The sequence below is a fragment of the Oxyura jamaicensis genome, chromosome 13 (genome assembly GCF_011077185.1).
Source record: "Oxyura jamaicensis isolate SHBP4307 breed ruddy duck chromosome 13, BPBGC_Ojam_1.0, whole genome shotgun sequence".
In the NCBI taxonomy this organism is placed as follows: domain Eukaryota; kingdom Metazoa; phylum Chordata; class Aves; order Anseriformes; family Anatidae; genus Oxyura; species Oxyura jamaicensis.
In genome coordinates, this window is record NC_048905.1 from 1,410,180 (window position 1) to 1,424,182 (window position 14,003).

The 14,003-nt window shown below is 34.8% G+C and overlaps 1 protein-coding gene across 5 annotated transcripts in view; it reads left to right on the forward strand.

The window, feature by feature from the left end:
• The window catches only part of GABRA1 (gamma-aminobutyric acid type A receptor subunit alpha1), a 43,368-nt gene extending 29,566 nt beyond the window's left edge, over positions 1-13,802 (forward strand). For all 5 annotated transcript variants that reach the window (XM_035338285.1, XM_035338283.1, XM_035338287.1 and 2 more), the window contains 4 exons: positions 283-426; positions 5,695-5,847; positions 8,506-8,708; positions 11,518-13,802. In XM_035338285.1, coding sequence (XP_035194176.1) covers positions 283-426; positions 5,695-5,847; positions 8,506-8,708; positions 11,518-11,826 — 809 coding nt within the window. In that variant the 3' untranslated portion in view covers positions 11,827-13,802. The remainder of the gene's footprint in view (positions 1-282; positions 427-5,694; positions 5,848-8,505; positions 8,709-11,517) is intronic.
• Positions 13,803-14,003: the final 201 nt, after the last annotated feature.

A 14,003-nucleotide genomic window follows, 5' to 3' on the forward strand; every position in this document is an offset into this window, starting at 1 on the left:
ATAGGTGGGAATGATGTAAGGGAGAGAAAGACTTTCAACACCATTGAGGGAAAACCTTAATCCAGCCCTACAGCAGCTATTTAGCTGATCATAATATGGATAGACCTGTAAAATCACTTATATTCCCCATAATCAGAAAGTTCCAGTATGCTAATTGTGGGTTTTCTGCAAGTGATTACAGAGTATTAAGTATTCAAAGTACTGCTCAAAACCTTCTTCTGTTAAAGACATATGGCAGCAGATGGACAAAAGCTGAAATGCAACATATTTGTTTTAAATTAGATGCTTATACCAGAGCAGAGGTTGTGTATGAATGGACACGGGAACCAGCAAGATCAGTGGTTGTGGCTGAAGACGGCTCTCGACTGAACCAGTATGATCTGCTTGGACAAACTGTGGACTCTGGAATTGTTCAGTCCAGTACAGGTTTGTGAAAAAGGTTTGCCAGTTTATAGCAAAATGGGACCTCAAAGATCATATTATTGGAGGCAGTGAAATAAGATGCTGAAAAAAAGCATATAGTCTCCTAAGGAGGTTAGACATTGGAACGGGCTGCCCAGGGAAGTAGTGGAGTCACCATCCCTGGAGGTCTTTAAAAGATGTTTAGATGTAGAGCTTAGGGATATGGTTTAGTGGGGACTGTTAGTGTTAGGTCAGAGGTTGGACTTGATGATCTTGGAGGTCTCTTCCAACCTAGAAAATTCTGATTCTGTGATTCTGTATTTAGAAAGTGAAAAAAAATATGTAAGCAAATTAAAACAAACAAACAAACAAACCAAACATTTGGAACATCCATAGTATTTAGGTACCTTAATGCTACCACCAGCTTTTACTCCAAAACTATTAAAAGTGAGATACACAAATATAGCGATATACCCCTTGTTTTCAGTATTAGTTAAGTATAATGTTGAAGCTGGCTAAAAAATTTTACACTTTGCATTTTCTGTTTCAAGATTTAATCTTTGGGTGTGTTTTGTTGTTGTTTTATTTGCTTGTTTGTTTTTTATTACTTTGGAAAGGCACAAAAATCTGAACACAGTAATAAACTGAACTTTGAGAATGAACAAGATCTTGAAGTGTTGACTGGAATTAATGTTCTATGAATCAGAGGGAAGCACTCCATTAGACATAACTGTATTGCTCTGAATGCCCCTGGAGTTGTAATGGAACTAAAGAAGTACACTTGTACCTGCCTATACCAAACTTTCTAATCTGTCATTTATAAAATGAACAAATATTTAAAGGAAAGTGAGTCATTTTAAGGTGAACCCTAGCTTGTGTATAATTTTTTTATTTAGCTTCTCAGTATATGTTCATGCAACCTATTAAGCTAACAAATTTTCTTATAGACTAAAATTTCCAGTGGACCACTATTCAGGTTACTGCTTGGAAGCTTCTGTTGATGTAATCATAAAAGTAAGCGGGATGGCAGAAATAATGACTTCGCCTAAGAAATATCAACACAACTGCTTCCACAGTTTCACTACTTTCATTATTGAGCACTGAGGTCTGCATTGGTCAAAGAGAAAGAAAAGCAGAACTTTTGGCCTGGCCACAGACAGAAATATTGATTTATTTGGAGCCAGTAATTCACCTCACCTGCCCTTTCCTGGCAAGTCAGTGTAATTTGTGAGAGACTGCAAGGATCCTGAGCTCTTTGCTCTTTCTCTGCAGAGGCTATTCACTCAGAGAGACCACAGCAACCTTCATGGCTGCGCTTTTGCACTCATTGCCAATTCCCTGCTTACCCAATGCATTTTAAGGGCAGCAAGACAGACAGAAAAGACTCATAAACTTGGGAACATATTTAAACTGAACAGATAATACCAGATATAATTCAGGGTAGTTAGATGGTACTGTGAGAAGCACCCTTTAAATTCTTAAGACAGTCAGATAATAGATGTTTGAATAGAATTAAGGCAAACATAAAAAGTGTAAAATTCTTTATATATTTCCATGAAGTAACTAAATTACATTTCCTTTGCCCATGATATTTCATAGGTTTGAATTCTGCCTCCTTTTTTCTGCCTGAAATTTTTACCATGCCAATCCATAAAGTGAAATGAAGTGCTATTAATATTTACTAAAAAATATATATATTGTTTAGATGCAGAAAAACATTACAAAAAATTAAATACAATGATTATCAAAACTAAAACTGAACCTGTTAAATAATCTTTTAGTAACCAAGCTTGCAACTGTCTTAAATTAATACCTGATAAGAATATACAATGGAAGAAACATTGATTGTTTTCAAATTCAACATCTCAAGGAAAAGTGCTTCTTGATGTTTGCCTTCATCAAAATAATGGTAGGGTCAGAAGTGGGTAATGGTCACCTTTCTCCCCATTCAGATAGCTGGGCAGCTATCTCAACACAATCCTCCAGCATATCTTTATCCTCTGATATTCTCTGTTTTAAGACATGACATACACAATGAAAACTGTGAAATCCCTCCCTGATTTTAGAGGGGTGGAGACTGACTCATCTGACAAACAGACAAGAGAGTCTTTTTCTTGTTCAGGGTCTAGAACAAGATAAATACAAATTCTTTTTTTTTTTTTTTTTTTTTTTCATGAAAAGAGATCTGCAATTGTTGTTGTCTTCAAGATAGTCTTTCAAAGACTAAAATGCTTTTACAATCTAGTTATTCAGTCATCATAGAATGCCTCAGGTTGGAAGGGACATTAAAGATCATCTAGCTCCAACACCCCTCAGGTTGCCCAAGGCTCCCATCCAGCCTAGCCTTGAACACCTCCAGGGACAGGGCATCCACAACTTCTCTGGGCAACCTGTTCCCATGCCTCACTACTTCTACAGTGAAAAATTTCCTCCTAATGTCTAATCTAAGTCTATCCTCTTTTAGTTTAAGACCATTCCCCCTTGTCCCCTCATTATCTACCTGAGTAAAGAGTCCTTCCCCATCCTTTTTATAAGCCCCATTTCAAGTATTGAAAGGCTTCAATGAGGTCTCCCCAGAGGCTTCTCTTCTCTAGGCTGAGCACCCCCTTCTCTCTGCATGGAAGAGGAATTGGTTGGAAGTTGGACAGTGGTCAGCAGCTGTCATGTGGCCATGCATTTTAATTAAAGACAAAATATGGAAAACTGAAGATTCAGTAAATAACTGGAGTGTTTTAATCTCTTATAGTTATTTAAGTAAATTCCATTAAAGATCTATTATATTCTAATAAATGACTCCAGTCCACTGGTATTTTGGATACCAAAAAAAATGTTTTTGACTTATAACTGAACTGTAAGCATTATTCTAGGCCTATGTTCTGCCTATGATGCTCATGGCATTACCTTTAACTGACTTCTAGCTCAGAACTATTGTCTTAACAGATGAGAGTAATCCCTGTCTTTTAAATTGCCTTCATGCTTTGAATCTTGTTCTCATTTTCCAGAGGTTAAAAATACTTTCATAATTTAAGCAGCTAAGTAAAGCTTGAGACCAGAGTGGTGTGTTCACTCTGTGTTCAGCTTGCCAGCTACAATCACTGTATTAATTCTGACACATCATTGTGAACATTTTATATTAAAATAGTTTACATTAAAATAGTTTCCAATGACATATTATAGTAGATTAAATTTAAGTTTTTTTTTTGTTGTTTGTTTGTTTGTTTTTTTTAGCTAAGACTGGCACCCTTCAGAAAATTATAATCTCTGTTGTAGGTTGTTCTGGTGAAAGTTACAGAACAATGGGTAAAAATCAAGTCATTGCCCCCCATACTGTTCCTGAAGTCCTGTTTTCTGAAAGAAGATTTTCCTTGTATATCCTTTGCTCTAGCTCTCAATTGGTTCTCTTTTCTGTCCTTTGCTACTGACTTCTATTTTATGTTGAAACATACAGGGAGTATTGTTACATCTTATTTATAAGATTTCCTCAGGGTTATATATTGAGAAAGATTGTTCAACTGAATGTTCTTTTACACTCTAAATTAAAGAAAAGGGCATCTGACATGCTCAGTGCATAAGCAGTCAATGTCTAGACATAGTTTTTCAATCCAATTTAAGCTTTTCCCGTACAAGTGCAACACTCTCTATCCAGTTGCCTACATTTTAAAAGAGAATAATAATTGTAATTTCACATCATCTCTAATTTAGACAGAGGTTTTCATCCAGTCACATTTCTACCTGTTTCTTTCCTAAGCTAATGTCTATTGAATAAAGAGTCAATCTATGGTGAACAATATGTCACAAGTACAGCTTTTCCAGTCTATATGCTGTTTTTCAAAATCTGTTTTCAATGATGTTGTCAATAATGTCTGTAAATATTTGCTGTCCTCTGGAAGAAATTGTTTATAGAGTTATATAAACACTTAAGATGCCTTTTGTATGTAATTAGAATTCCCAGATCATATATTCTTGTAGCACCTTAAAAGTTACTGGTAATGAAAATATTATACATTATTCTTGCATTGGCCATTTACAATGGGAGAGAATATTAATTTAGTAAGGTACTGAATTAGTGGTATAGGGATGCTTAATCTTCAAAGCAGATAAAGCACAAACAGTGATAATACAAACATAATCACATCAACAATTACTACAGCTTGGTCCTACTGAAACATTTCTGACTTCCTGCCTCCATTCAGTCATTGTTTGATGTTTACATGTGTATATTACACTGTGTTTCCATCTTCTAATGGAATGAAGCCTTTCACAAGAGGCCTAAACAGCCACCAGTTAATGCAGACTTTTATTCACTACTCAGTGAAGAAGATGAAAAAGATGCAAATTTAATTAGCATTTCCCAGAACTGTCTAGTTTTGTATTATTAGTGGAACTTTAGTATTAAATGGTGGAACCTGTATTATGGGAGAGCTGCCAGGCGGAGAAGGACCTGGGAGTGATAGTGGACAGTCGGCTGAATATGAGCCAGCAGTGTGCTCAGGTGGCCAAGAAGGCCAACGGCATCCTGGCTTGTATCAGAAATAGTGTGACCAGCAGGGCTAGGGAGGTGATCGTCCCCCTGTACTCGGCTCTGGTGAGGCCGCACCTCGAGTACTGTGTTCAGTTTTGGGCCCCTCGCTACAAGAAGGACATCGAGGTGCTTGAGCGGGTCCAAAGAAGGGCGACGAAGCTGGTGAGGGGCCTGGAGAACAAGTCCTACGAGGAGCGGCTGAAGGAGCTGGGCTTATTCAGCCTGGAGAAGGGGAGGCTCAGGGGCGACCTTATCGCTCTCTACAGATACCTTAAAGGAGGCTGTAGAGAGGTGGGGGTTGGCCTGTTCTCCCACGTGCCTGGTGACAGGACGAGGGGGAATGGGCTAAAGTTGCGCCAGGGGAGTTTTAGGTTAGATGTTAGGAAGAGCTTCTTTACTGAAAGGGTTGTGAGGCATTGGAACAGGCTGCCCAGGGAGGTGGTGGAGTCACCATCCCTGGAAGTCTTCAAAAGACGTTTAGATGTAGAGCTTAGGGATATGGTTTAGTGGGGACTGTTAGTGTTAGGTTAGAGGTTGGACTCGATGATCTTGAGGTCTCTTCCAACCTAGAAATTCTGTGATTCTGTGATTCTGTGATTCTGTGATTCTGTGATTAAATATTTTCTTCAGAGCTGACCCAATTTGATCTGAGGACTTTTTATTTTTATAATAGTGATTATAATGAAAAGTGATTTCCTATAAGGTCTTGTAATTTGTTTATTTATAAAAGCTTTAATTTTTGTTGTTGTTTGTTTTGTTTTGCTTTTTAGGAGAATATGTTGTTATGACTACACATTTTCATTTGAAAAGAAAGATTGGTTACTTTGTCATTCAGACTTACCTGCCATGCATCATGACAGTGATACTGTCACAGGTGTCCTTCTGGCTTAACAGAGAATCTGTTCCAGCAAGAACTGTATTTGGTAAGAAAGACCTATAAACTCCTTGGAAATCACATGCCAGATAATTTTAAGAAATTTTGTGATAAAACTGGTTATGTGTAATATGATATTGGAGAACAGCAGGAGTCTGTACATAGTGCAGTACAGAACAGTTAATGCGTTTCATTGTGAAAATGCATCAGAAGCAAGTTCCAAAGCTTTTAAACTGACTGTAAAACTAGACCTGAAAATATCTCAAACAATCCATTCCATTTCTACTTTTCCAAAACAATAAATATATGAATAAAAAAATTCTGATAAACGGCAATGGTTTTCGTAGTGAGGATTGTCAAAAAGTTTTAATCAATAGGTGTTGGTCTTTTGACATCCTTAGGCCCTTTGAAAATTCTTAGCTTGAAAATCCCTTTTGTAGGCTGCTGTCTCCTGTTGAAATCAGAGATCATCTGTTGTGCTTATAGCAGTGAAAAGATCCACTTAATGAATGCAGTAAGGAGGGAGTCTGAGGGATTCTAAGTTTATACAGTTGGTCCCTAGTGTTTTAACTGCTGCCTGCAAACACTTATTTTAAAACTAGAAAAAAAAAAAAAAAAAAAAAAAAAAAATTTTTTTTAAACTAATAAACCAAATCAAAAAAAAGGTTAAAAAAAAAAAAAAAAAGAAAAAGAAAAAGAAATTACAAATCTGGTTAAGGAAAATAGAACCTAAGATTTTTGGAATGTGACCTAGCCTTTTTGTGGGACACCTGAACATCTTTGGCGGAGGAGGTGGAAAAACACAGAGCCAAGCTGGCTTTTAGACCCATTTCCCTGACTTGGGGCAGTGCTGGGGCAAGATACCATGGGTCCTCCTGCTTTGCTGAAAAGAGTATATGCATTTACACTGTACGCAGCAAAACTGGAGAGAATAACAAGGCCTGATGTTGAGAAACATGCAGACACTGGTCAACTCTTGTTGAACAAGAGCTGCTTTTATTTACCTTTTTCTTGCTCTCTTCATAGTTTTGCTTTAGTTTCCCAAAGACTCTGGAAATAATTCATAACTTGCATAACCTTAGACCTCATGAACCAAGTAAAGACTTTCGGTAGATGTATGGATTTGCATTCATAAAAGAATAGTTTAAAGCACAAGATAATTAAATTTGATTTACATAATATGATTTAGATTAATGTCTAAAATTAGTTCAGAAGTTTTATCACTGAGAACTGATCTGGGACTTTTATGAGCCTCTGTACTCAAAGCTATTGAAATTGTAACTATTTTATCTCTCTTTGCACACGCCATTTAAAAAGAAACGCCAGATCAGCATTTTGCAATGCCATACTTCATTGTCCCTAGATGGAGAACAAAATTTGCTAGTCTCATAATGAATAATAAATAATACTGTGTGATGTTGCAGCTGTTATCTTGAGATATCTCAAAATTTTCCTCTTATAAGGCACTATTTAGTAAATAGTGTTGTGTTTGCTTTATTGTAACATAACAAGATAGGCTTTTTCATTTCCTAATGGCAGTGAAAAAATGCCACAGAATATTTTGCATGCATGTATATATGCAGAAGCACAGCTTAGATATTTTAGCCCAGTTAAACAGACTATTTAGCCCTGTTAACACAGACCATATAAATTATAAAACCTGCGTGGCTACTACATAAGAGAAATATAAGCTCAATAATAATGAGTCAAAGATGAGATTAGGTTGTCTCTTGGGGAAGGAAATTGCTTCCTCACTAGGCACTAAAAATTCAAGTCCTTTATACCAGTACATAAATACATTCATTGTTCATTATTTACTCTATTTTAGACCACTGCACATTTTCAATAACACTTAGTGCAGTGAAGATGAACTAGCAAAACACATTCAATACGTGACACTGCAGTTGTCAAGGTAACTTGTGGACATATGATTTGATGTAAATGTCTAGCCTATGCTTGTAGATTTTTTTCAAGCTGCTATAGGGAGAATGAGTTCAATACAGCCCTGCCACTCAGTGAAAGCTCCATGGCCAACTAGGGAAAAAAGCATCATCAGCAATGGGACGAGCGGATATCAGAAATACAAACGCATTGTTACTGTTCTTGCATAAGGTCTTTGCTATTTTCAGTGCATCAGTAAATAAAAGGACAGAGATCTCTAAAACCATCAACTTAAATATAAAGAATATATCACATAAAGCTTAGTATGTTTGAGTATAGGTTTGAAGGAACATATACTACATAAACTACTTTACCATTAATCAGGCTGAGTAACATGAAAACAATATGTTTTTAAGTTTTATATCTTATTATCTTAGAAATGTTGCAAGAAAGAACTAAAAATATGAAATTTTTACATCTGCAGTGCAATTCACAGGGTTTGGATAAGGAACAGCAACAATAATTCCTCAAATTCCATGAAGCATAAAGAAGCATCCAGTCCAAAACTCAAAATATTATTTCCATCCCCATTTTTAAAAAATACCATTGCAGTAAAACAATGTCAAAGAACAAAGGTGTAGAAGGGATGTTACAAAGAACCTGCAACTTCCACAGGAATTGAAATTTGATTTTAAGTGAATTTAAGTGGAGAGGTCTATAAAAATTAGGGGTAGTAATAGGGGTTTTTCACTTCTACTGTAACAGTGGAGAATTGAAACAAAATATAGCCACTGATATAAAGACCTAAAAACTGTTTGTTTTTCAGGAGTAACAACTGTCCTAACAATGACTACGTTGAGCATTAGTGCAAGGAATTCACTACCCAAGGTGGCCTATGCCACTGCTATGGATTGGTTTATAGCGGTTTGTTATGCCTTCGTGTTTTCTGCACTCATCGAATTCGCAACAGTGAATTACTTCACAAAGAGAGGTTATGCATGGGATGGCAAAAGTGTCGTTCCTGAAAAGGTAACACTTAATATTTATTCCAACAGCTCATATTATGTCATGCATGATCTATGTATATTTTAGCCTATCAGAGCTCCTGTGCAATTTAAATAATTCTAAAAGTTTCCTCATGCTCACCCACACAGCATTTCTACACATACACACAGAATAATTGCTTAGACAGTGAGTACCTCAATATGCAGTCTTCGTCTCTGGATAATATTTAATGCTAAGTCTGATTTTTCATAGAGAAAAAAAAAAAAACAAAACTTGCAAACAGGCTCTGGGATTTTAACTTGTACAGGTAAGCAGGAAGGAGAAACGTTTTTTTTTTTTTTTTTTTTTTTTTTTTTTAAGGGAAGGCAATTCATTGTCTAATATTGTACCAAGAGAATGTGTTCATGCCTCAATATATACGTAGAAGATCTTGTGACTGCAGTACTTATATTGCTCCCCAACTTAAAGAGAGTTACCATGTAACCATGATCAAATAAATCACTACAGAGCCTTTTCTTTCCTTTGCTTCCTATTTTTTTCCCTGTTACCAAAAAAAATATTATTCCTAATTCTTAGCATATAGGAGAAATTGAATTGTTTTGGGGGAAGCATTGATGGTCATTTTGGGAGTCTGTAATCCCGTTCCACACATTCCTTAAGGAAATGAAGGACATCACATTGAATCCTTTGGTATGGGATTAGACAGTCTGTAAATCACATATGCATCAATAAACTGTTGAGGGTACATATGGGATGAAAGAGAAAGTTTCTGATTTCCTATGAAATATCATGTGAGCTCCTTCTGTGAGGAAGCTCATTTTGGTTATTTTTTTTAAGAGATCTTGAAAGAGACTTTTAACTTGCCTAATTACTTATTACGAACATTCACAAATTAGAGATTCAGCAGAATAAATATTTGGAGGAGCAGATGTTACTCATTGGTATGCGAATATATATGTTTAATTCAGGAATGTATGCCTATATATAAATATTCTTTATCTTTTTTTTTTTTTTTTTCCTATTTTAGTTGCATAAGACTCTCAATGAGAAAATAGAAATAAAATTAAGACATTTACAACATGAGAACAAACATAAAAGTATTGAGGAACAAAGTGAAATAAATAATGGTATTGAGCTTCATGACAGTTTGTCAATACTGAGTTTTCAGTTACTGATGATACTTTAGTTGAAAGTAATTTATTTGCTTCTTTGTTTTGCCCCTATCTTCATGATATCTATTTTTAATAAAATAGGTGGTATTAATAAAACATAATAATTGAATATTAAATATTGCCTTTTGAACATAGCCTACCTGGTAGCATAAGTTACTATAACCAGCCACTTAATTTGTTTCAAATAAAACTATTATTTTCAGGAAAGCAAAACAAACAAAAAAACCCACAACAGTAAATATGCAATATTCAGCCTACATTTTCTTCTGCATAGGACTCTATATCATGCTTCTACAAGCCTCTCTCCATTTGTCTGGATGCTTTTGCAGCTTTTCTGCACGCTCTCAGGTGTCCTGCAGGAACGCTTCTGCTTCCTTAAATGTTCATCACTTGAACAAGATTTTTTTTCTTTTTATACTAAAGCCAGCCTAATGGCTTGTTTATATAGCTATAAATCTATAGTTGATCTGTTATAAATAGTAAAACAAAAACAAAAAACAACAACAACAAAAATACTTCGTCCCTGGGATAGCTGCAGCTTGAAAACAGAATTATGCTTGCTGTTTGAAAAAATCACACTTGGCTATTTCTCTTTATTCGTAGCATTATTGTTTGCCTTCTAGAGGACTAAATGATCAACATTTGCTTTAGCTTTTTGGGGCAAACACGGCCTAATGATTTTCTAAGCTACCTCTATTTTTTGTTGTTGTTGTTGTTACCTATTTTCTCATAAGTGGTGTTTTTCTTTATACGTCCTTATCCATCTAGTATATCTCTTCTCTATATTTATCCTTGTGCAGTGCTGGAAGAAAGGTTCAGACTGTCTGCAACCTGGACAGTTGAATTCCAGCTGGCATCCCCACACAAAACTTTTTTTTTTTTTTTTTTTTTTTTTTCCCCACAAGTAAAATACTAGAAAACACAATCTAGATACTCTTTCCAATAAGTTCTCCACTGAAAGCTTTTCAATATGTTCTTGCTTTAGCAATACAAGTAGGTGTACTGGCCTATACCACACTAGGTAGCTAAAAAATTGAAGAGCTCTTTAGGGCCCTATATTCAGAATTACATTTCATCCATTAGGAAGCAGTTGTAACACTCAAACATGAACTTCAGTTTTGTTTTCCTTAATTCATATGCTTCTGACATGTATCCTTAGTATAAAAAGACTAGTAGATTTGCCTGTTCCTAAATAACTCACTCTTTTAGTGCATCATCACATTATATTTTTATTGCATATTTTTATGTATGACCTGTGTTAGAATGCGTTATAAAAAACATTATTTGTCTAAACATCAGAAAGCTAGCACAAGTAGCACAGCTGATTAAGGCAACATTGAATTCTGAGTTGATCATCACTGCTAATTACCATTAAAGGTAATTTTGTGTATCAGTAAGCCTAGCTATCAGTACAAGTCCTCATTATAGTTTATCAATCACATACATCGGTTTAACTAATACAAGTAATCCAGACTGATGATTCTGTCCATGTCTTCATCTAAATATTTTGCATGAGTCATGTGCCCAAATATTAGCTTCTTACTTAGAGCCTATCACAATTTGTGGTATAAACTTCTTTTGTTGCAAAAGTTCATGGTGCTTTTTCAGTTTATTATCAATCAAGAAAACAGTAAGAATAAAATATTTTCTTCTTTCTTCAGCCAAAGAAAGTGAAGGATCCTCTCATTAAGAAAAATAACACGTACACAGCTGCAGCTACAAGCTACACCCCTAATATTGCAAGGGACCCTGGGCTGGCAACCATTGCTAAAAGTGCAACAATAGAGCCCAAAGAAGTTAAGCCAGAAACAAAACCTGCAGAACCCAAGAAAACTTTTAACAGCGTCAGCAAAATTGATCGACTATCAAGAATAGCCTTCCCGTTGCTTTTTGGAATCTTTAATTTAGTCTATTGGGCTACCTATTTAAACCGGGAGCCCCAGTTAAAAGCCCCAACTCCCCACCAATAACCTCATTTATTCATCTAGCTCTGTTTTGTCTTTTGCTCTGGGAATTGATTCCAGTTTTCACACACAGTAATTCCTATTTGCTTCATTGCCTCTGTCTTAAAGAAAAACGTTTCTTCATTTAACCAGAAGTAAAATATATCCGTATATGTAAAAACCCTGTGTCCAAGGGAGAGAACGATATATGCTATATAATTTAACAAACTGATTCGTAAAAAGGGAAAGATATAATAATGAAAACAGAAAGCATTTTAGATACCTTAATACCGACTGTCCCCAAGAGATACTATAAATGGACACAAAAAAGATATTTTTATTCAATGGATTGTGCGGATCAGGATAATATTCTTTACAAAGTCCATGTTACATATAATATGCTGTACCATTCAACCACTGTTTATAATATTTTCAAGGATGTAAAGCTTCCCACTTGCCGAATCCTTGACGAAGTAACATAAAATGTTATTTTCCTAATCCTTTGTCCCTTCTATACTTCAAACTACCCGATTTATAATATTAAATGGTCTTTAAGGAAAAAGGGAAATTATTCATTGTAGGTACAGTTTATCACTGTATAGCACATAAGATCTAATGGTAACAAATGCTTTAATCTGCTGTCTTACTGCAGTCTTGTTCTAAGCATTAAGTTGTCACTAGACTAGATTTAAAACGAGTTGCACAATCAAGTGCATATCCCAAGTCCCCTCTATCTCCTGTGTAATCCAAACAAATCCTGGATGCTTTTACAGATAGGTTTTACTAATCACTATGTTTTAGAGAGTTAAAAAAAATCGCAAGCTTTAGATATGTTGAATGTATTCTTTTATAAAATGATACATTAAAAAAGCTTTAGATTGAAATTTATGGATGGCAGAAAGACAAAATATAGTATTTAAATAATATATGTAAATACGCAGCATGAGATTGTACATTTTTTTTTTTTATTTTATTTTTTTAAAGTTTTGATCATAAAACATTGTTTAGGATTCACCTCTTAGCTCTTAATATGTTACTTAATGCTCAATAAAACATATTTAGAGCCTAGATGAAGGAAAAAAGTATTGGTACTGGAAAGCCTAAAAAAATACCTAGAAAGTGCTTGGAATTAATTCCATTTGTAAAGTGGTTAAGTGTACAGTAGCTTGCAATTTGACAATGTCATCTGATGTTTCCTATTAGATTAATGACTGGTCTGCTCAGGTCATGCATAAATAATAAAGAATGGGATTATATTTGGTAGGTAAAAAATGGTGAAATATTAAGACAGAAGTTCATCTGTATATTACTGCTATATTTGCTGATATATAACTGTTACAATAAGTGATGTAATATATGTAGCATTAAATACAAAAAAAAAACAAAAACGTCATACACAAAAGAATGTACAGGAAAATAGATTTTATTGAGTAAACTTATAACATTTCATTTTTACTGTAGCAATATATTTGTAGGAACAATATGTAAGGGCTTTAAATACAAGATGTCCATTTTGCAGGTACTGTGCTCCCTTAAAAAAAATCTAGTCAGTATCACTATATCTGATTCTTAGAAATAAAACTTCAGATAAAGATTTTTCAGAGATGGGAAGAATGGTGGTGCAAGCATCAATTCAAAAGCATAATACATGGTACAGAATGAATTTTAAAACAATACTACATGGACCTCTAGAGAAAATGCGAATGAGAATCAAATTTCATAGTCGTGTTTCAGGCAATGTTTTATAAACTTTCTCAATAAATCAGAAAGTTGACGTTCTCTACGTTAAAAAAAAAGGAAATAGTTAATGTTTTATTTAGTATTTTTTGTTGGTTTTTGTTTGTTTGATTGATTCTTTTTAATGCTTCTCTGTCTAACATCTAGTCCTGTCTAAACTTGATAAGTTATCTGATTGGATCTTATTAAAAGGGGATGTTTTCATCTTCTGTTATCATGTGTAGATATATGTATAGAAAAAAATAAACTATGGCTCTTTAACTTCAGTGTACTTGTTTATCTTGTTATTTTTGGCGTTAAACTAGTGTGTTCATTTAGGGCATTTTATCCTTCTAGTAATTCATAGCTACCTTTTGGTCTGCATTTTGCACATTAGATATGAATATTACTTAATTAGTCTGCTTTTTGCTATGCAATGACTGCATAATATCACCTCTTAGTTTGTAAGTCTATGTCAATAGTATTAT